This window comes from Gadus macrocephalus, chromosome 13, assembly GCF_031168955.1.
Source record: "Gadus macrocephalus chromosome 13, ASM3116895v1".
Lineage (NCBI taxonomy): Eukaryota > Metazoa > Chordata > Actinopteri > Gadiformes > Gadidae > Gadus > Gadus macrocephalus.
The window spans coordinates 4,418,573-4,440,486 of NC_082394.1; the positions used below are offsets into that span (position 1 = coordinate 4,418,573).

General features: G+C 54.3%; 1 protein-coding gene across 1 annotated transcript in view; it reads right to left on the minus strand.

The window, feature by feature from the left end:
- The window catches only part of LOC132470957 (low-density lipoprotein receptor-related protein 1-like), a 75,721-nt gene that overhangs the window by 44,785 nt on the left and 9,022 nt on the right, over window positions 1-21,914 (minus strand). The window contains 20 exon segments of the mRNA XM_060069920.1: window positions 1,622-1,796; window positions 2,372-2,599; window positions 4,192-4,323; window positions 4,748-4,992; window positions 5,809-5,973; window positions 6,569-6,773; window positions 7,206-7,403; window positions 8,682-8,927; window positions 9,149-9,346; window positions 9,964-10,146; window positions 11,131-11,298; window positions 13,322-13,402; window positions 13,986-14,102; window positions 14,791-14,916; window positions 16,076-16,216; window positions 16,796-16,921; window positions 17,498-17,687; window positions 19,274-19,496; window positions 20,800-20,980; window positions 21,482-21,501. Of these exon segments, the coding sequence (XP_059925903.1) occupies window positions 1,622-1,796; window positions 2,372-2,599; window positions 4,192-4,323; window positions 4,748-4,992; window positions 5,809-5,973; window positions 6,569-6,773; window positions 7,206-7,403; window positions 8,682-8,927; window positions 9,149-9,346; window positions 9,964-10,146; window positions 11,131-11,298; window positions 13,322-13,402; window positions 13,986-14,102; window positions 14,791-14,916; window positions 16,076-16,216; window positions 16,796-16,921; window positions 17,498-17,687; window positions 19,274-19,496; window positions 20,800-20,980; window positions 21,482-21,501 (3,348 nt within the window).

A 21,914-nucleotide genomic window follows, 5' to 3' on the forward strand; every position in this document is an offset into this window, starting at 1 on the left:
AACAGCATTTGATTTAAATGCCTTAACACACAACGTTAATTTAAGTCCAGACAATGGATAAATAGTAACTATGCTTTGAGATTAAACATTTCTCGTTATGACATAGAACCATGAAGTAGAGCAGGGAGAGTGTTATTCCTATTATTACTACCTAAGAAGATAATATTAGCATTTTTGCACATGAAAATTACACTGTAATAAGAGTTCCTTTTCAAACAGCGAACCCCATCTGGCCAGCTTAATATTCTGGGAGCCATGTTTACATACATGGCAGCCAGAAAACATAACTCGTTCTTTCTCCCCAGATACAGCTCCTACTTTGTCTGCCTCCTCGCTCACTTGAAGTCACGTTAGCAGACATACAAACCCCAACCAATGAAGATGGTTTAGCCAGCCAGTGCGATGGGATTCAGTCTTAACAGTCACACCTCGCCCCCCCCCCCCCCCCCCCCAGGAGAGACCACCACTTCCTCCACACACTCTCTGCTCTCTCTTTGCATGCATGGAAATAAAGTTCCTCCAAAGCATCGAGGGTCCTAGTCCTCACTCCAAGCTCCGCCCACTCCCCGCTCAGGGGATTAGTATACGCAGTCAGTGTGTGTGTGTGTGTGTGTGTGTGTGTGTGTGTGTGTGTGTGTGTGTGTGTGTGTGTGTGTGTGTGTGTGTGTGTCCAAACACATCTGTGCCCATGCCTGTATACATCCATGCGTCTGTGTGCCAGTAAAAAATGGGTCATTTTTTAACATTAAAATGACACTCCAATAAGAGTTCCTGTTCAAACAGTTTATACCATCTGGCCATTTAATATTTTGGGAGCCTATCAACACGATGTTTACCAACATGGCCGCAAGAAAACATAACTCGTTTTTCGTTCCAGATACAACTCCTACTCTGCCCACTGGCTTAGCATCTGGTTCTGGTAAACATTCCTCCATATAGAGAGAGAGAGAGAGAGAGAGAGAGAGAGAGAGAGAGAGAGAGAGAGAGAGAGAGAGAGAGAGAGAGACAGACAGAGACAGAGACAGAGAGACAGAGACAGAGACAGAGACAGAGACAGAGACAGAGACAGAGACAGAGAGACAGAGACAGAGAGAGAGAGAGAGGCTATGCCCGCCGATGGTCTACCCAGTCCTCCCCCCCCCCCCCCCCCCCCCCCGTGTAACTGAAGTGTAGGTCCCCTTTGAAGGCCAACGATGATGACTTTGTACAAAAGGGGAAAGAAAATGAAGTTTAATTTAAAGGTCACGAAAACGACGAGATCTTCGCGGTCAACGGAACAAAGCGGCCAGTTTGGTGTGTGCGCTTGGTGTTGGTGTGCGTGTTTGTGTGTGTGCTCTTGTGGTGTTTCTGTGTGTGTGTGTGTGTGAGTTTGGTGCGTGTGCGTTTGTGTGTGTGCATGTCTATGTGTATGTGTACGTGCACGTGTACGTGTACGTGTCTGTGTACGTATCTGTGTGTGTGTATGTATATGTCTGTGTATGTATGTGTGTCTGTGTACGCATCTGAGCGCGTGTACGTATGTATCTGTGTGCTTGCGTCTGTGTGTGCATGTGTGTGTGTGTGTGTGTGTGTATGTCTGCATTTGTGTGTGTGTGTGTGTGCGTGTGCGTCCAACACCCACCCCAGGGTGGGGTGCAGCACCAGGCAGTGCGGTCGGTCCAGGCCCTGGATGACGGCGTTCTTGAAGGAGCCGTCCAGCCGCGCCACGTTGATCTGCTTCTTGTTGGCGTCGTAGCTGGTCCAGAACAGGTTCCGGGACACCCAGTCCACCGCCAGCCCGTGGGCGTTGGGCAGGTCTGGGGTCAGGGCACACATTACAGAGAGACAGACAGACAGACACACAGACAGACAGACAGACAGACACACAGAGGAGGGAGGAGGGGGAGAGAGGAGAGAGGAGGGAAGGAGAGAGTAGAAAGGAGGAGAGAGTAGAGAGGAGGAGAGAGAAGAGAGGAGGAGAGAGGAGAGAGGAGGAGGAGAGAGTAGGAGAGAGGAGGTAGGAGGAGGAGAGTAGAGAGGAGTAGAGAGGAGGGAGGAGGGAGGAGGAGGAGAAAGGAGAGAGGAGAGAAAAGGAGAGAGGAGGGAGGAGGAGGAGAGAGGAGAGGAGGAGAGGCGGAGAGAGTAGGAGAGGGTGAAGTTTAACAAGATGCAGCGCTTTGGGCTGGAGTCAAATAGGTTTTCCAGACAAACAAGCCCACAAGGGGGGGGGGGGGCAGTATCAACAGACTCCACCAGATCAGAAGGGGGAACCTGCAGACAGGGGTTCTAGGGCCAGGAGGACGGTGTAGCGGTCACCAGCCGTACGCTGCCTCTCTATCTGCTCCTAACGCTCAGATGTTCTACCACCTCCAGGAGGTGCTTCCGCTCCTACCCGCTGACACCACCGTCTCCACGCCCGTGCCGTTGATGAAGGCCCTCTTGATGGTCTGCGTGCGGACGTCGGACCAGTAGATGCGTCGCTCCAGGGCGTCGTAGTCCACCACCGTCACGTTGTCGATGTCGGGCACCGTGAAGGAGATGATGTAGTTGTAGTACGGGTTGTCGATGTCCACGCCGCGGATCTCGATCTGACGCGCGTACAGCAGGAACTGACGCCACTCTGAGGGGGGGGGGAAGGAGGAGACAGGAGGAGGAAAGGAGGAGAGAGGAGGAGAGGAGAGGAGAGAGGAGGAGAGGAGGAGAAGAGAGGAGAGGAGAGAGAAAGATGAGGAAAGGAGAGGAGGAGGAGAGGAGAGGAGGAGAGAGAATAGAGGAGGTGAGAGAAGCATCAGAATCAGAAACAGAATCCTTTTATTTGTCACTGCACAGTGTACAAAAAAAATTGTAGCAGCCTCCAAGGATACACACACAACATAAAAAAAATAGTGAGTAAAAAATACAAGGCAGGAGTGCAATGTACGCATAAAAAATAAATAGAGGATATGTACAGAGTTTAACAATTATTGCACATTGTCCGTATGTGTGTGTGTGTGTGTGTGTGTGTGTGTGTGTGTGTGTGTGTGTGTGTGTGTGTGTGTGTGTGTGTGTGTGTGTGTGTGTGTGTGTGTGTGTGTGCGTGTGTGCGCGCGTGTCAGTGCCCGTTTGTGAGAGGAGAGGAGGAGGAGAGGGGAACAGAGAGGAGGAGGAGAGGAGAAGAAGAGGGGAGAGGAGGAGTAGAGAGGAGGTCTAGTAAGATGCAGAGTTGGAGGTTTAATGGGGTGACGGAGAGCTTCGGGCTGGAGTCAAACTGATCTCCCAGACAGAGGAACTCTGATTGTAGTACCCAAATCTAATCAATATGAAGGCATTGGTGCGAATGAGTGGGAGAAAATGTGGATGGGAGTGGGGACAGCATGGCTGGCCTGTCTCATCCAATTGCATCTCTTCACTCCAGTGATTGGTCTTTCAGAGACAGACATCTCAAGGCAGAGTCCTGTGTGAGTGTGTTCAAAGACGGGCAGCCCTGCCTGTCAACAGTCTCATCACCACCAGTCTGTGTGCAGCTCAGGAGAAACAGACACAGATGCACACACACACACACACACACACACAAGATACACAGAGACACACAGCGAGACACACAGGCACACACCGATACACACAGACACATACTCACACAAATACACACTGATACACACAGACACAGACACACAAACACACGCAGATACACAAAGACATACAGACAGACACACACAGTGGGTGGGGTCTGATCCTATCTTGTCTCAACTAGGCTGTGTGTGTGTGTGTGTGTGTGTGTGTGTGTGTGTGTGTGTGTGTGTGTGTGTGTGTGTGTGTGTGTGTGTGTGTGTGTGTGTGTGTGTGTGTGTGTGTGTGTGTGTGTGTGTGTGTGTGTGTGAAGGAGGGTCGCAGCTCCGGTCCTGTCTGAAAGACTGGCCGCTCACGATTCCATTACTGCTGCAGGTAATGGAAAGTGCTGCCCTGAATACTCAAACAAAAGCAGCCTCTCATCATCTTCTTCCTTCTGTTCTTTACAAAACTGTGTCTGCGTGACTATGTGTCTGTGTCCGTGTGTCTGTGTCCGTGTGTCTGTGTCCGTGTGTCTGTGTCCGTGTGTCTGTGTCCGTGTGTCTGTGTCCGTGTGTCTGTGTCTGTGTGTTTGTGCGTGTGTTCTTGTGTTTGTGTGTGTTTCACTGTGTGTCTCATTGTGTGTGTGTGTGTGTGTGTGTGTGTGTGTGTGTGTGTGCCTCTCACCATAGCAGGTGTGGCGGTCCTCCCCCAGCTTCATGAGGTGGGGGCAGGCGCAGGAGAAGGTCTGGTTGTAGTTGATGAGGCAGAGGTGGGAGCACGGGCCCAGGCCCTCGTTGGCCGCACACGGGTTAGGAGCTGGAGGGGACATAGTTAACATGTTCAACATGTGGGGGTTAACATGTTCAACATGTAGGGTTAACATGTTCAACATGTAGGTTTAACACAAATAACATTTAGGGTTAACATGTAGGGTCAACATGCGTAACATGTAGGGTTAACATGTTTAACACGTCGGGTCAACATGTATAACATACAGGGTTAACATGTATAACATACAGGGTTAACATACATAACATGAACTAGGCTTAACCTATTTGACATGCAGGGTTAAAATTCCTAACATTTAGGTTTAGCCTATATATTATATGAAGGGTACTAACATCTAGGGCGTTAATTAATATACATGTGTGTGTACGTGTGTATTGGTGTGTGTTGGCCTCACCTTGGGGCTGTCTGGAGGGGTGGTGTGTGTGTGTGTGTGTGTGTGTGTGGGCCTCACCTTGGGGCTGTCTAGAGGGGTGGTACACCTGCAGGTCAAAGGGCTGGGTGTTGGTCCTCTGCACCACCGTCACGTTGCCCCCCGTCCACTTGTTGGCCTTGGCCAGCGTGTTGGTCCTCCAGTCGGTCCAGTACACCTCCCCCCCGTACATGGTGACGGCGAAGGGGTGCGACAGGTACTCGTGGCCCCGCAGCACCTCGATCAGACCCGAGCCGTCGTACCGCGCCGAGTAGATGGCGTCCGACCTGAAGACGCCAGAGCAGAGGGTCACACACAGAGAGGTACTTATGGGAGGTGGTGCTGGTGGTGGTGGAGGTGACGGGTGTTGGTGGTGGTGGTGGTGGTGATTGGAGCTGGAGGTGGTCGCTGTGTTGGGTGGTTGTTATGGAGGAGGGGGAGGTGGGGGGAGGTGGTGGTTGAGGTGGTGGTTGAGTTGCTGGCGGAGGCGGTGTTGGTGTTGGGTGGTGGTTATGGTGGTGGTGGAGGTGTTGTTGAGTGGAGGTGGTGGTAATGGTGGTGGTGTTGGGTGGTGGTTATGGTGGGTGGTGGACATGGTGGTGGTAGTGGTGGTTGGAGGTGGTGGTTAAGGTGGTGTATGAGGTGGTGGTAGTGGTGGTTGGAGGTGGTGGTTAAGGTGGTGTATGAGGTGGTGGTAGTGGTGGTTGGAGGTGGTGGTTAAGGTGGTGTATGAGGTGGTGGTAGTAGTGGATGGAGGTGGTGGTTATGGTGGTGTATGAGGTGGTGGTAGTAATGGATGGAGCTGGTGGTTATGGTGGTGTATGAGGTGGTGTTGGGTGATGGTGTTGCTGGTGGAGTTGGTTGTGGTGGTTATGGAGGTGGTGGTGTTGGTTAGTGGTTATGGCATTGGTGTTGGGAGGTGGTGGTGGAGGTGGTGGAGGTGGTGGAGGTGGTGGTTATGGTGGTGTTTGAGGTGGAGGTAGTAGTGGTTGGAGGTGGCGGTTATGGTGGTGTATGAGGTGGTGGTGTTGGTTAGTGGTTATGGAGGTTGTGGAGGTGTTGGGAGGTGGTGGTGGAGGTGGTGGAGGTGGTGGAGGACCAACCTGGCGTCTATCCAGAGGATGCGTCTCTCCAGGTAGTCCACGGTGAGCCCGTTGGGCCAGCCCCCGCTGCCCCTCTCCTTGTGGATGGTCTTCCGGCCCTCTCCGCTCATGGAGGCCGCCTCGATGCGGGGCTGGCTGGCGTCCCAGTCCGTCCAGAACAGGATCCTGGGGGGCGGCACGATGTAAAGACTGAGTCACGCAGCAAGGCACCTCCACCCTCGAGCTCGAGGGACGCTCCACATCCTTCAACATTCCTTTGGTCACATGGTCACGAGTGAACTGAAGCAGAACCTCAGAGGTCCCTGAGGGTGGTGCAGGGCGGGGTCTGGAGGTGGTGCAGGGTGGGATCTGAGGGTGGTACAGGGTGGGGTCTGAAGGTGGGGCAGGGTTGGGTCTGAGGGTGGTACAGGGTGGGGTCTGAAGGTGGGGCAGGGTGGGGTCTGAAGGTGGGGCAGGGTGGGGTCTGAGGGTGGGGCAGGGTGGGGTCTGAGGGTGGTGCAGGGCGGGGTCTTGGGTGGTGCAGGGTGGGGTCTGAGGGTCGTGCAGGATGTGGTCTGAAGGTGGGGTCTGAAGGTGGTGCAGGGTGGGGTCTGAGGGTGGTGCAGGGTGGGGTCTGAGGGTGGTGCAGGGAGGGGTGCAGAGATGGTGGTGCAGGGTGGGGTCTGAGGGTGGTGCAGGGAGGGGTCTAGAGATGGTGGTGCAGGGTGGGGTCTGAGGGTGGGGCAGGGTGGGGTCTGGAGGCGGTGCAGTGGTGCCCTACCCGTCGCGGGGGTCCAGGGCGATGGCCCGCGGGTGCTCCACCTCCCCGGCCAGCAGGGTGGTCCTCATGGTGCCGTCCAGCTTGGCCACCTCGATCTGGTCCAGGTTGCTCTCCACCCAGTAGATGTTGCCGGCGATCCAGTCCACCGCCAGCCCCTCGGGCGTGGCCAGGCCGTACTGGATCACCACGTCGAAGCTGGTCAGGGCTGGGGGGGAGGGAGCCACAGAGCTCAGGACAGGCCACTGGCAGAGCCATCAGGCAGCCGTTGACAAGATTTGTCACTGATGGCCCCTGAGACTTTTTTCGTAAGACTTGTCCCCTAAAACTTGTCCCCTAAGACTTGTCTGCTGAGACTTGACACCAGAGACTCGTCTCCTGAGACTTGCCTCCTCAGACTATTCCCCTAAGACTTGTCTCCTCAGACTTGCCCCTTTAGACTTGTCTTCCAAGACTGGTCTCCTCAGACTTGTCTCCTAAGACTTGTCTCCCAAAACTTGTCTCCTCACGTATACACCCTAAGGGTTGGTGAATCCACTACAAGAATAAACGTGGTTCTTCTATAGTTTCATCACGGAGGAACCACTCATTTGAGGACAGGGACCCAGCGGGGATGTCTCTGGAACCGGGAGGCGCTCACCTCCGTTCTCCGAGAGCTTCCCGCGGTAGATCTTGTCCTCCACCACGTCGGTCCAGTAGAGGGAGTTCTGGGCAAGGTGGAAGTCCAGGGCGATGGTGTTCCTGAGGCCCGGCACCAGCACGCTGAACTCTCCCTTGTTCAGGTCGATGCGGCGGATCTCGTGGCGGTTCGAGAAGATGATGAAGGGTTTGAAAGGATCTGTGAGGCGGAGAACACACACATGCACACACACACACACACACACACACACACACACACACACACACACACACACACACACACACACACACACACACACACACACACACACAAATCAGAATGTGTTCTAATAATAAAATACAACAAACAACCATGCAGCTTGGATCCTAATTGGGTAAAAAAGCTCCTTTTTCCCGTCAACAGATTTAATTCTTTTTCAATTTAATCCCCCACATAATTCCTTTTCCCCTTCCTCAGACATTCCTCCTCTCAGCCAATGGAAATCTGAGATAAACTCCTAAATACCTTCCGCTGGGTTGGCTGATAGAAGCCGTCCAGCTGAAACAGCTGTCTCGGAATAAAGGTGTAATCATGGCTAATTAAACCCTGGTGTAAACAGGACTGAGTTATCGCTGCCTACAGGCAGCCATACGCTCTGATTAATGACTAGCAGGAGCCTGTCGCCTCGCACTTGGAGACTCCTGGGAGTCTCCTGAGCCTTGTCTTCTAAGACATGTCTCCTAAGCCTTGTCTCCTCAGAATTGTCTCCTCAGTCTTGTCTCCCAAGACTCCCAGTCTATTGAGACTGTCTTCGAAGACTTGTCGCCTGAGACTTGTCTCCTCAGAATGGTCTCCTGAGCCTTGTCTCCTAAGACTCGTCTCCTGAGCCTTCTCCCCTAAGACTGGTCACATCAGACTCCATGGGGGCTGGGGACAACTCCCAGTGTTCCCACTAACTCGTAGGCTAGCCGGGACCATAAAAACCAGTGCTGACTCACCAGCAGGCAGCCTTAACCACTAGTTATTATTCAAGCTTCACTTTTTCTCTTTTCTTATATTTTCACCGCCACTTCCACACACATCCATGTGGAAAAACCCACAAGGAGCCACCTCCTGTTTCTTCTTTCTATTGTCAGGAGAGGCTTCAAGGATTAGCTTCAACCACACGTCTCCTTCTCCGGGGAACCACCCCTGTGCTCCGAGCCAAACCTCCAACCGCACGCATCCAGGCTGCAGCACTCATCTCACGACCTGACGCCAGATCGCTCCGGTTAGCCTTCCCCTCCTCGCCCTTCCTTAGCGTGCATTCATCCACCGTCCACAACACCCTCCTGATCTCCTCAAACAGCCCCCACCTTCCCCCTGGACACATTCTCATCCCTGGGTCTGTCTACTACTCGCACTCCCCACCCTGTCCCGGTCCCCCCCCGTGGTCCTCGTCGTCTCCTCGGGGGGGGTCGCGGTGGGTCTCAGTCCCGGACCGGGACCGGGCCGTACCTGTGCTCTTGCAGTTCTCCATGTCGGGCTCCAGCTCCCAGTCCTCGTAGCAGGAGCACTTGACGCTGAACTTGTCCTGCTCGCAGCGCTGGCTGCACTTGAGGTGTTTGGCGCAGAAGCTCTGGATCTGACAGGTCCTGTTGTCGGCGCCCAGCTCCATGCCCAGGGGGCAGGTGCAGACCACGCCGTCCCCGGGGGACACGCTGCAGTTGTGGCTGCAGTCGCCGTTGTCCAGGGAACACAAGTCTGCGGAAGGGGACATCAGAGATCGACGCGTTAGACTGAGACATACATCGGGACGAGGAAGACATAATTCATAAGACACTGGATTGTGGGTAATGTAGTGTGCCCATTGGATTGTGGTTAATGTAGTGTGCCCATTGGATTGTGGGTAATGTAGTGTGCCCAGTGGATTGTGGGTAATGTAGTGTGCCCAGTGGATTGTGGGTAATGTAGTGCGGCCCCACCGCAGAGCTTCTCGTCCGAGCCATCGGGGCAGTCGTCCGTCCCGTCGCAGAGCTTCTCCGAGGGCAGGCAGATGGTGGAGTCGTTGGCACACACGTGGTGCGACAGCTTGCACACCAGTGCCTCGCAGTTCTCCTCGTCGGAGTTGTCCTCGCAGTCGCTGTCGCCGTCGCACACCCAGGCCTTGCTGATGCAGCGAGCTGGACAGAGAGAGAGGGAGGTCAATGTCTGACAACCCCAGATCTGGAGGAATTTTCTCCTCAGACTTGCGCCTGAGACTTGTCTCCTCAAACTTGGTAGGTGGTTGACTATTCTGTGTATCTTCTAGATTGTGCAGCGCTACAAGTTGTTTCGTAGCGACTACGAAGTTCCTAGAGTGCCTTGATGTTCTCAGCCTCTCTGTTAAGTCCCTTTGGACCACAGCGACTTACGGCTGCAGGACTTAAAGGGGCAGTGTCCAAGACTTTTGTTTCGTTGTCTTTGGCGACACCTATGCTAATAAGTGGTTATTGCAGGTGTGTCTGCACACGATATTGAACTTTCCAGACAAGCTCAGCTTTCATAAAACCTTTCAGTTTTTTATGTTAGATTCAATATTGTCATTATCAGTGTTATCGGTTAAAAAAGAACATCACATTTAAGACAGCTCCACGGTGACTCTTGCTGTTTCTAGAACATGCGCTGTGGGCGACAAAGGTACCGCGACCAGGTACCTCCTGCCGGCCCTGTGTCGGCTACCCTGTCCTAGACACTGACTTACAGACCTCCACTGACATGGAGGTTTCAGAGCACATGGAGATGAAGCCCCGCCCCTCACCTGAGTCCTTGCAGCCGAACTTGACGGCCGGGTCGCACATGTGGGTCACGCCCTCGCAGTGCTTCTCGTCGCTCAGGTCCATGCAGTCCGTGTCTCCGTCGCAGTGCCAGCGCAGTGGGATGCACAGGCCGTCATGACGACACTGGAACTCATCCGTGTGGCAGCCTCCGGGCGGGCGAGTGGCTGGGGGGGGGGGAGAGAGAGAGAGAGAGAGAGAGAGAGAGAGAGAGAGAGAGAGAGAGAGAGAGAGAGAGAGAGAGAGAGAGAGAGAGGGAGAGCGAGGGAGAGGGAGAGAGAGGGTCCATCAATTATTCATGATAAAAAGCAGTCATTCTTGACTTTTAGCGACGGAAATGCGACTGAAATGCAGGTCATGCAGGAGCTGTCGGTTCAGCATGAGGTCAACAGAACGTACGGCTCCTGCATGAACTGCTGCGACGACACAATCCAGAAATTCCAGCCACGAGAATTAGCATTAGAATTAGCCTCCATAGGCCATCAACACAAATGAAACACGAAAGGTCAGGAGACGTGCCCAACCTCTGTGAGGAAACTCTACACAGCGGACCGGGAAAGATTTCATTATGAAAGAAGGACTAGAAGAAACCAATTCCTCTAAAGAAGGTTTCCTCTGGAGACGGCTGGGCGTTTCCCTGGGAACATGGTGGTTCCCCTCCTGCCTGCGAAATGTTCCCCTCGAAGAGGCCAGCTGCCCACTGGGCCAATCGTCTTCTCCGGATGGTGCAGGGTTGGCCAAGGCTCTGCCATGGTCTCCAGGTGGCTTCAGACCCAGAGCAGATCCTCACCCAACCCTCCCACACTATGATGTAGTGCCTTCAGCACAAGATGCTCTGAAATCTGTTATGAATATCTTTGGTTTGTGATGCTCAAGGCCTTCACACAATTAAAGATTATACCATTATATGTGGACATGAGGGCAGACTATGAATATAACATTAGTTTCCTTCTCAATCCTCATGTTGTATTCATGTTAACAAGAAAAAGCTATGGAGTAGTTTCATTTGATAGTGAGACTCACTATCAAATGAAACAGATTGTCTCTTGTCTCTAAAACACACACCCATACTTCATTCATATCCACCGTGCTGTGACATCCCCTCTCGACCGCACCACTTCCTGTCCCGGTCCGCCTCCCCGCACGCTCACCCTGATTGGTGCAGTTGGCGTGCGTCTCGTCGCTGTAGTCTCCGCAGTCGTTGTCTCCGTCACAGGTCCAGTAGTCCGGGATGCAGCGGCCGCTGTTGCACTTGAACTGAGCGCTGGAACAGGAGTGGCTGCAGCCCGCCTCGTCACTGTTGTCCCCGCAGTCGTTGTCTAGGGAGGAAACGCAGTGAGAAACACGGCCTGCCTACTCAGACCGGCTGGGCCCCCGGGGGTCCCAAAAGGGGGAGAGACAGAGACACGGTTAGCAGACACACCAGCTGACACACAGACAACAGGTACAGTCAATGATGAGAATGATGTGGTAATGACAGAAACTGCATAGATCAGACCATGCACCGAGGGGGAATGTATCCCAGCGCTGACACACTGAGCTTAGCGGGGGGAGCGCCTGAGTCTTGGACTAGAAGAGGTTCAGCTGAAGTTCATTCCACTGTAGTCAGAGGCGTGAAAGTGGACATGAACTGAACCCTGGGGTCATCCATGCGATAATTCACCGCTGCACAAGCAGAGAATTAAAGGATGGAATGTTACCACTCTAGCGTTACTGTTCCCATGCGTTTCCCCGCTACAGACGTAGAGGAGGGGTTTTGGTGTTCCGGACCCTTTAGCGGCGGACACAACGACAACGTTCTCTGGTTTCTCCTCGGATGCTGAGAGAAGCAGGATGAGGTGCCAAGCAGGCGTTAGCATCGCTAGCGTTCTCAAGCTAACCAAGCAACCCAACTGCCTCCCCTTACTTCACCTGCTTCCTGTCCGTCTTCTCTACCTCCACCCTCTCCACCCCCTCCACCTCCAGCCTGTCCACCTCCACCTCCTCCACCTCCTCCATCTCAACGCCATCCACCTCCACTCCCTGCACCTCCTCCACCCTCTCCACCTCTACCCCCTCCACCTCCAGCCTGTCCACCTCCACCTCCTCCACCTCCTCCATCTCAACTCCACCCCCTCCACCTCTACCCCCCTCCACCTCCACCCATTCCACCTCCACCCTGTCAACCTCCACCCCCTCTACCTCCAGCCCCCTCTACCTCTCCTTCCTCCAGCTCCCCCCCCCCCCTACCTCCACCCTCTCGGCCTCCACCTCCCCATCCCCCCTCCCCGCGGGGCTGCGGTGCATGTTGATCTATGCACTAACCGGGAGGGTGGGGACAGCGCGACTCATCAGAGCCGTCGCCACAGTCCTTCTCTGAAGACGGGGGCGGCGATGGACATGGAACAACACAACGACACATGAGCAACACGTGGTGGACCCAGCGCCTCGACACACACAGGCAGACAGGCAGACACACACAGGGACACACACACACAGGCAGACACACAAAGGCAGACAGACACACACAGGCAGTGACACACACACAGACACACACACAGGCACACACACACAGGCGGACAGACACAGGCGGACAGACACAGGCGGACAGACACACACTCAGGCAGATACACACAGGCACACACTCACAGGCAGACACACAAAGGGAGACACACACAGGCAGACACACACACACACACACTCAGGTAGACACACACAGGGACACACACACTCAGGTAGACACACACAAGCGGACACACACACACACACTCAGGTAGAAGCACACAGGCCGACACACACAGGCTCTGAAACACACATACACAGACACACACATTCAAACACAATACACACATACAAACGTACGTAAACACACAGTTGCTGCGAAACACACAAATGCACACACACATATTCAAACATAATACACGCACATACAGGATGAACACAAACAACATACACGATACACACACATACATGACGACAGGCTCAGATCTCCACATGAAACCAGGAGCCACAGAGGACAAACAGATAACGTTGACAGGAAGTGGGCGGGTCAGGAGTGTCTCAGTGACAGGAAGTGGGCGGGTCAGAAGTGTCCCGGTGACAGGAAGTGGGCAGGTCAGGAGTGTCTTGGTGACAGGAGGTGGGCGGGTCAGAGGTGTCTCGTGACAGGAAGTGGGCGGGTCAGGAGTGTCTTGGGCACAGGAAGTGGAAGGGTCAGGAGTGTCTCGGGCACAGGAAGTGGGCGGATCAGGAGACTCTCGGTGACAGGAAGAGGGCGGGTCAGGAGTGTCTCGGGGACAGGAAGTGGGCGGGTCAAAAGTGTCTCAGAGACAGGAAGGGGCGGGTTAGGAGGAAGTGACTTACCGTTGTCACACCTCCAGTTGATGTTGATGCAACGGCCGTTGTTGCAGGTGAACTGAGTGAGCGGGAAACAGGTGGGGTAGGCTGTAGGGGGCGGAGCCAAGAGGGAGCAGAAACCATCAACACAACGCTACACTCACTGGTCACCTTGGCAACGGTGACACTTCATGTACAACAAACTTAAACAAACACATGCACGGCTACTGGAGACCACCCCCGTCCACCACCACCCCCTCCCCATCCACCCCCTCCACCCTTTAGTCCTCCACCCTCTCCACCTCAACCACCTCCCCATCCACCTCAAGCCACGCCCCTCCACCTTCTCCTCATTCACCCTCTCCATATCCGCCCCCACCTCCATCCTTACCCCACTCCCCCTCCACCCTCTCCCCCTCCACCCTTCCCCCTCTCCAATGCCCCCTGGATCCCGGGCTAGATAAGCCCCTCCCCCCTCTCCAATGCCCCCTGGATCCCGGGCTAGATAAGCCCCTCCCCCCTCTCCAATGCCCCCTGGATCCCGGGCTAGATAAGCCCCTCCCCCCTCTCCAATGCCCCCTGGATCCCGGGCTAGATAAGCCCCTCCCCCCTCTCCAATGCCCCCTGGATCCCGGGCTAGATAAGCCCCTCCCCCCCCCCCCAGAGGGGTGAGTGAGGCGGGGGCACCCACCGCAGGAGTCGGGCTCGTCCGATCGGTCCCCGCAGTCGTCGTCCAGGTCGCAGGTCCAGGAGATGGGGATGCAGCGGCCACTGGCACACGAGAACTGGTTGGGGGGGCAGGTCCGGGCTGAGACCCAGAGACAGCAGGGGGACAGTGAGCCAGCGAGCCCTCAGCGACTTCAGAGCCAACATTGTGTTCCAGTAAGGGGATTATTCGGCACACCCCCATTTCATTATTGTTTTTTTATTATTATTATTTAACTTAATCAGCTGTCATTTTAATCTAGTTCTGCTGCGTTGTTATAATCGCGCATCCTAGTTGGAACGTAATTGACCAATCAGGAGTATTTAACAATACTGTGGTATTAGTATTTACTAAAGGGATGCACGGTATGAATTTAATTGAATGTCAGCATGGTCCTGTCTGAACTTTAATAACCGCCATGTTCCTCGACACCAGTGTGTGTGTGTGGGCGTTTGTCTGTGTGTAAATGTGTTATGTATAGGTGTGTATGTGTCTGTGTGTTAATGTGTGTTTGTGTGGGTGCATGTGTACGCGCCTGAGTCTGTGTTTATGTGTGTGTTCATGTGTTCATGTGTGTGAGGGTCTGTGAGTGTGTTAAGGTGTTTTACCTTGTGTGCGACCGCATGTGTACGTAAGTGAGTCCGTGTTTATGTGTGTGTGAGTGTGTTTATGTGTGTGTGTGTGTGTGTGTGTGTGTGTGTGTGTGTGTGTGTGTGTGTGTGTGTGTGTGTGTGTGTGTCTGTGTGTGTGTGTGTGTGTGTGTGTGGGAGTGTGTGGGAGAGTGTGTTACCTGAGCAGGTGGTGTTGGACTCGTCCTCGTCGTTGCCACAGTCGTTGTCTCCATCACATAGCCAGCGCAGCGGGATGCAGCGGTTGTTGTGACACTTGAAGCGGTCGGTGGGACAGGTGTGCTGGTCTGGGGGGGGGGGGGGGGGACAGACTTATTACCACAGTGAAGGGGGGAGAGGGGAGAGGAGAGAGGGGGGAGGGGACAGACTTATTACCACAGTGAAGGGGGGAGAGGGGAGAGGAGAGAGGGGGGAGGGTACAGACTTATTACCACAATGAAGGGGGGAGAGGGGAGAGGAGAGAGGGGGGGGACAGACTTATTACCACAATGAAGGGGGGAGAGGAGAGAGGGGGGAGGGTACAGACTTATTACCACAGTGAAGGGGGGAGAGGGGAGAGGAGGGAGGAGAGGGGAGGGGACAGACTTATTACCACAGTTAAAGGGGGAGAGGAGAGAGGGAGGAGGGGAGGGTACAGACTTATTACCACAGTTAAGGGGGGAGAGGGGAGAAGAGAGAGGGGGGAGGGGACAGACTTATTACCACAGTGAGGGGGGAGAGGGGAGAAGAGAGAGGGGGGAGGGGACAGACTTATTACCACAGTGAGGGGGGAGGGGGGGAGGGGGGGGGACAGACTTATTACCATAGTGAGGAGAGGGAATGAGGGGAGAGGAGGGAGGAGAGGAGAGGGGACAGACTTATTACAACAGTGAGGGGGGAGAGGGGAGGGGAGAGGAGAGAGAGAAGAGTAGAGAGAGGAGAGGGGAGAGGGGAGAGAGGAGAGAGGAGAGAGAGAAGAGGGGAGAGGGGAGAGAGGAGAGAGGAGAGAGGAGAGGGGAGAGGATAGAGAGGAGGGGAGAGAGGAGAGGGGAGAGGGGAGAGGGGAGAGAGGAGGAGTACTGACTTATTACAACGGTGAGGGGAGAGAGGAGGGGAGAGATAAGAGAGGGAGAATACTGACTTATTACAACGTTGAGGGGGGAGGGAGGAGGAGAGGAGGGAAGGGGAGAGGATACTTGAGCGGTTTGAGTTTGTTTAGTCTTTGCTCGTTCAGTCTACGCTCTGAGTATACTTTCACACATCAACAGGCCTAGATTCCTTCCATTTACACACACACACACACACACACACACACACACACACACACACACACACACACACACACACACACACACACACACACACACACACACACACACACACTCAGGCCATACGTGGCATATTAACACATCTCATGAGCGATGGCCAGCTGGCCCCTCTGTCGGGGGGGGGGGGGGGTCGACTCACGGCAGAGCTCCAGGGCCTCGTCGCTGTTGTCCAGGCAGTCGTTGTCCCCGTCGCACTTCCAGCGGTCCTGGATGCAGCGGTTGTTCCTGCAGGCGAACTCCCCCGGCTGGCACTGGGGGGGTGGCAGGTAGGACGGGTTGGCTGGGGACGGACACACGGACACACGGACACACGGAGGGACAAGAGGACGGACCCACGAGGGAGGGGCACGAGGACAGACACACGGACACACGGAGGGACAAGAGGACGGACCCACGAGGGAGGGGCACGAGGACAGACACGCGGACACACGGAGGGAGGGACAGGAGGACGGCGGGGAGATGGGGAGACAGGAAGTAGAAGATGATGAGCACAGAGGGAGTGGGTTCTGGTGACCGTACAACAGTAGAGCAGCCTCTGCTGTAAAGTGCTCCCATGATTAAAAATACATTTTCACAGGCAGTGCATTAGCCCGCCTTTTTAGGAGCCCTTTACAAAGATTGCCCTTAGCCTGAATTCAGTTAAACACACATGCACTCAAGGCTTTCAAGCACACAATTTATAGAGAAAAATTATTCAGAATCCCTCTTTGCTTTCTTGAAGAAGGCAAAGGGCTAAACTCAACGGGCAGCACTCGGTGGAAACACCCCCACCCGCCTGCTACACCCCCAGCACCGGCCGAGTCCCAGCCGCCCCCCCCCCGCCCGCCCGCCCGCCGGGACCCCCTCCTCCAGGCCTTACCGGTACAGCTGGTGTTGTCCGCAGGGTTTAGGATCTGGTCTTCTGCGCAGGCGCACGACCGGCCGCCCGGGATGGAGAGGCAGAGGCTGCTGCAGCCCCCGTTGTAAGGGCGGCACGCGTTGGTACCTTCGGGACGACACGCGCAGAAACGTCCGTCTTAAAGCGCGCCTGGCATGCACACAAACCTTTCACCGCGTTCGGGGACGAGGTCTACAAAGACTTCATGGGCCGTATTATGTTTGTTAGATATCACGAGGCCGAGGATAACGTGTGAGTAACGGAGTGACACATGAACGCAGGACGAGACGTCGATATATACATTTTAACTCTGATTGACTAGCACCAGAACAATGTTACGGGTTACACTGAACAGGTGCCGTAGAGCGCCCCCTAGGGCCTGGGAATAACAATGCATACTGTTGACCATCCATTGTCAAGGTCAAAGTCAGCTTCATTGTCAATTGCAACACATGTACAAGACAAATAGAAGAACCAACATTGTTATCGTCTCTGACCCGCGGTGCACTAGCTACAAAATAAAATGGTAAATAAACTAAATAAAATAAGATAAGTAATGATTTACATTGTTTTACATTAAGTATATTCTAAATTCTAAATAATGCAAAACGGTCTATATAGTGCAAAGCAGGCAGAACAACACGGGTATGCATACAGTACAGACCGGGACGGACAGGCCCGTACCTTGCTGCTGTTGGGCGTCGTACATGCGGATCTCGAAGATGGGCGGCCTCTCGTTGCGCAGCAGGGTGGCCACGCCCGTGCCGGTGTCCAGCTGGTAGATGCTGCCGCTGCGGTACTCGTTCCAGAACAGGAAGTGCTTGTAGTGGCACAGGCCAAAGGCGTGGCTCAGTTCCTTTCCCTCGTACACCGTCTGGGGGGGGGGGGGGACACACGTATCTGGTGGACCACGCTAACACGCTAACACTGCACACGTACACTAGAACTAAACGGTATGCTGGCACTGCATCTGTACGCCAGAACTAAACGGTACGCTGGCACCGCACCTGTACGCTAGCTCTGTACCTGTATGCTAGCACGGCACCTGTACGCTACACTAGCCCCAGCACCTGTATGCTAGCACTGCACTTGTATGCTGTGCTAGCATCACACCGCACCTGTACGCTAGTACTGAACCTGTACGTTAGCACTAAACGGTACGCTAGCACTACACATATATGCTACGCTAGCATTGCACCTGTATGCTAGCACCGCACCTGTATGCTACGCTAGTACAGCACCTGTATACTAGTACTGTACCTGTCCGCTATCACTAAACGGTATGCTAGAAATACACATGTATGCTATGCTAGCATTGCACCTGTATGCTAGCACCGCACCTGTATGCTACGCTAGCACAGCACCTGTATGCTAGCACTAAACACTACGCTAGCACTGCAACTGCATGCTAAGCTAGCATTGCACCTGTACGCTATGCTAGCACTGCACCTGTACGCTACGCTAGCACTGCACCTGCATGCTACGCTAGCACGGTGCCTGTACGCAACGCTAGCACTGCCCCTGTATGCTAGCGCTAGCACTGCACCTGTATGGTAGCACTGCACCTTTATGCTAGCAGTGCACCTGTACGCTAGACCTGCAGCTGAAGGCTGAGATGTTCTGCACAACACATCTCCTGCTGCAGCACGTACATGTGGAGACTTAAGGAGTGAACCACGACGTGTACCGCAGACGCCCCGGGGTCCTTTATCTTCATCTAGAACGTTACTGTCTGTCTTTTATCGACTCAATCAGCCGAAATTAAAATAGTTTTCCACTTTGCTGGGAGCGTTATCTTTTTACGATGTTTGACGCTAACGATCAATTAGATAAGATCAAATATTTTATAATGCCGTGGTGTGAGTACACATCAATAGATTTAATGGGCTTGTCTCATAAACCAGGCAGCCTGATGGGACATGACTTTAACAGCCATCATTTGGCCCGTCAAAACCTCAGAGTGTGTGAGAAGGAGTCCATACCGCGTGGCTGGGCTAGAACGAGCTCTCTGGGTCATGTGACTACTTACTACATCACAGGCCCACTACTCATTTCCTGATGAAACTCATTCCCGACTGGATCACTGTCACTTCCTAATAACCCTGTCGGAATAATAATCCCCATCTTTTGATGCCTTGCAAGCCACCCTCCTCCCCCCTCCTGCTCCTCTCCCCCTCCTACTCCCTTCCTCCGATCCAACTTCCTCCCCCCGTCTCCTCATCTCTTCCTAGCCTCCCTCTTCCCTTCCCTCTCCTCCCTCTTACACTCTGCCCCCCCGTGCTCCCCTCCCTCCTCCCCCCTCCTCCCCTCCCCTCCCTCTCCCCTCACTCCTCCCCCCTTCTCCACTCCCCTCCCTCTCCCCTCACTCCTCCCCCTTCCTCCCCCCCCCCCTCCTCCTCCTCCCCCGGTGTGACAGACAGCTGACCCCGGCCCCCGGCAGTGTGCTGTGGGGGGGCGGACCTTGCGCTCTGAGCTGTTGAGGTGCACCATCTCGATGCGGTCGTAGTAGGCGTCCACCCAGTAGAGCAGCCCGGCGGGGATGTCCAGGCTCAGGCCGTTGGGCCACAGCACCGTCTTGCTGCTCAGGAACACGTCGCGGTTCGTCCCGTCCATCCAGGCCCTCTCGATCTTCCCCCGCTTGCTCTCCTTGGGGTCCTCCTCCCAGTCCGTCCAGTACATCCACCTGGTGGAACCAGTACAGAGGGGTCAGGGAGAGGGAGGCGGGGGAAGTGCTATGGAGGCGTTAGCGGTGTAGCCTAGCGTAGCGGTGTAGCCTAGCCTACTGCTGGTGTGATAGTGCATGCACGCCTAACGCAGCACGCTAGTACACTGAGGCTAGCTAAACAGAGCACTATGGTAGCGTTAGCGTAGCATGTACCCTAGCATACCACTGTGACAGCGCAGGCACTGCCTAACGCAGCATGCTAATACAATGAGGCGAGCTTAACGGAGCGCTAAGGTACCGTTAGTGTAGCGGTGAGCCTAGCGTACCGCTGTGAATGTGAATGCGTGCCCAACGCAGCGTGCTAATACACTGACGCTAGCTTAACAGAGCGCTAAGGCTTACAGAGCAGGGCTAATGTGACAGCGCGCGCTAAAGCTCAGAGCTACTTGGCGTGCTCTATCAATCCCAGGGGGACAATGGGCTTTAGGAGGCAGGCTCTCCAGTGGGGACACAACTCGGCCGTGGACGATGAATAAACGATAAATACACTCACACAGGCAGGCACACACACACACACACACACAGAAATACACACACACACACACACACACAGAAATAGACACATAACTACACACAACTGCATGCAGGCACACACAGACAGATACACACACAGAAATACACACATAACTACACAAACATACACAACCACACGCAGGCACACACACACACAACCATACGCAAACATACACACCTGCACAAACAGACATACAGGCACACACGCACGCACAGAAACAGACACACACACACACAAACACACACACCAGCCACTTGGTAGCCGTCAGCAGATCGAGCCGATGTGTGTCACCGTGTATTTTACGATCGGAGACCGAGCGGTTTGTTGCTGCTGTTGCCATGGCTGTTTGATGGAGTCTATCATCTGCCTTAAGTGTTTGTAGGGTTGTGTGTGTGTGTTTGCTTGCGTTTGGTTGGGTGTTTGTGTGTGTGTGTGTGTGTGTGTAGTTATGTGTGTGTTTCCGTGTTTCTGTGTGGTTATGTGTGTGTGTTTCTGGTGTTTGTGTTTTAGTTGTGTGTGTGTGTAGTTGTGTGTGCCTGTTCTGTCCCATTAAGGGGAAATGTCCAAGTTCTCAGTTACTAGTATTTTTTGGGGAGAAAAAATGCTGAATAAACGCACCATGTATTCAAACTGATTATTTTTTTCCATAATCGAGCAGCCCTACATCAGAGGTTACATCACCTGCTCCCCCCCACCCGGCTCCAAACCCCCACCCCTCGGCCCAACCCCGGCACCCCCCCTCCTCACCCGTGCAGGGGGTCCACCACAATGGCGCGGGGGTGGGTCATCTTGCCCTCCACCAGGGTCTTGCGGGTCTGCGAGGCCTTCTCCAGACGGGCCACGCTGATGGACTTCTTGGGCCCGTCGTCCGTCCAGTACAGGTTGTCCGCCATCCAGTCCACCGCGATGCCCTCCACCGTGTGGATCCCTGGGGGGGGGGATTTAGGGTGGACGACAATTGGGGGGGGGGGGGGGTAGACAGGGGGGGGGGGGGGTTAGGGTGGACGCTGGAAGGAGGACATGCTGGGATGGGTCTGGGCTTCAAACGGTCCTCCTGCCCTATCCCGGGACGTTCCACTCCTCAAAGTTTGTTTTCCAGAAGGAGGAGTGTTTTTATTCTTTAAAGGCTGTTATTCTGTCGGAGCCTGTTCAAATATATACTTTACACTCCCTGAAGTACAGAGCATGTTGTTCATTAAAGCACTCGGGTCCTGCTCAAATAAATACGCTCTCATTCCTCGATGCCACGACGTGGCTCATGCTGCCTGTGCCTTCATCGAGCACGCTCCATCAATTCCTCCACCTCCTGCCCCACTTTCTCTGAAGATAAACTAAACTCTACTTTCTATGCTGTCTCTAAACTCCACCTTCTTTGAGGACGGTGTTTCTAAACTCCACCTTCTTTGATGACGGTGTCCTTAAAGTCCACCCTCTTTGAGGACGGTGTCCCTAAACTACACCTTCTTTGAGGATGGTCTCTCTAAACTCAACCTTCTTTGAGGGTGATGTCCCTAAGCTCCGCCCCTAGCCCCACCTTCTTTGAGGATGGTGTCCCTAAGCCCCGCCCCTTGCCCCACCTTCTTTGAGGATGGTGTCCCTAAGCTCTGCCCCTAGCCCCACCTTCTTTGAGGATGGTGTCCCTAAGTCCCGCCTCTAGCCCCATCTTCTTTGAGGATGGTGTCCCTAAGTCCCGCCCCTTGCCCCACCTTCTTTGAGGATGCTGTCCCTAAGCTCCGCCCCTAGCCCCACCTTCTTTGAGGATGGTGTCCCTAAGCTCCGCCCCTAGCCCCACCTTCTTTGAGGATGGTGTCCCTAAGCTCCGCCCCTTGCCCCACCTTCTTTGAGGATGCTGTCCCTAAGCT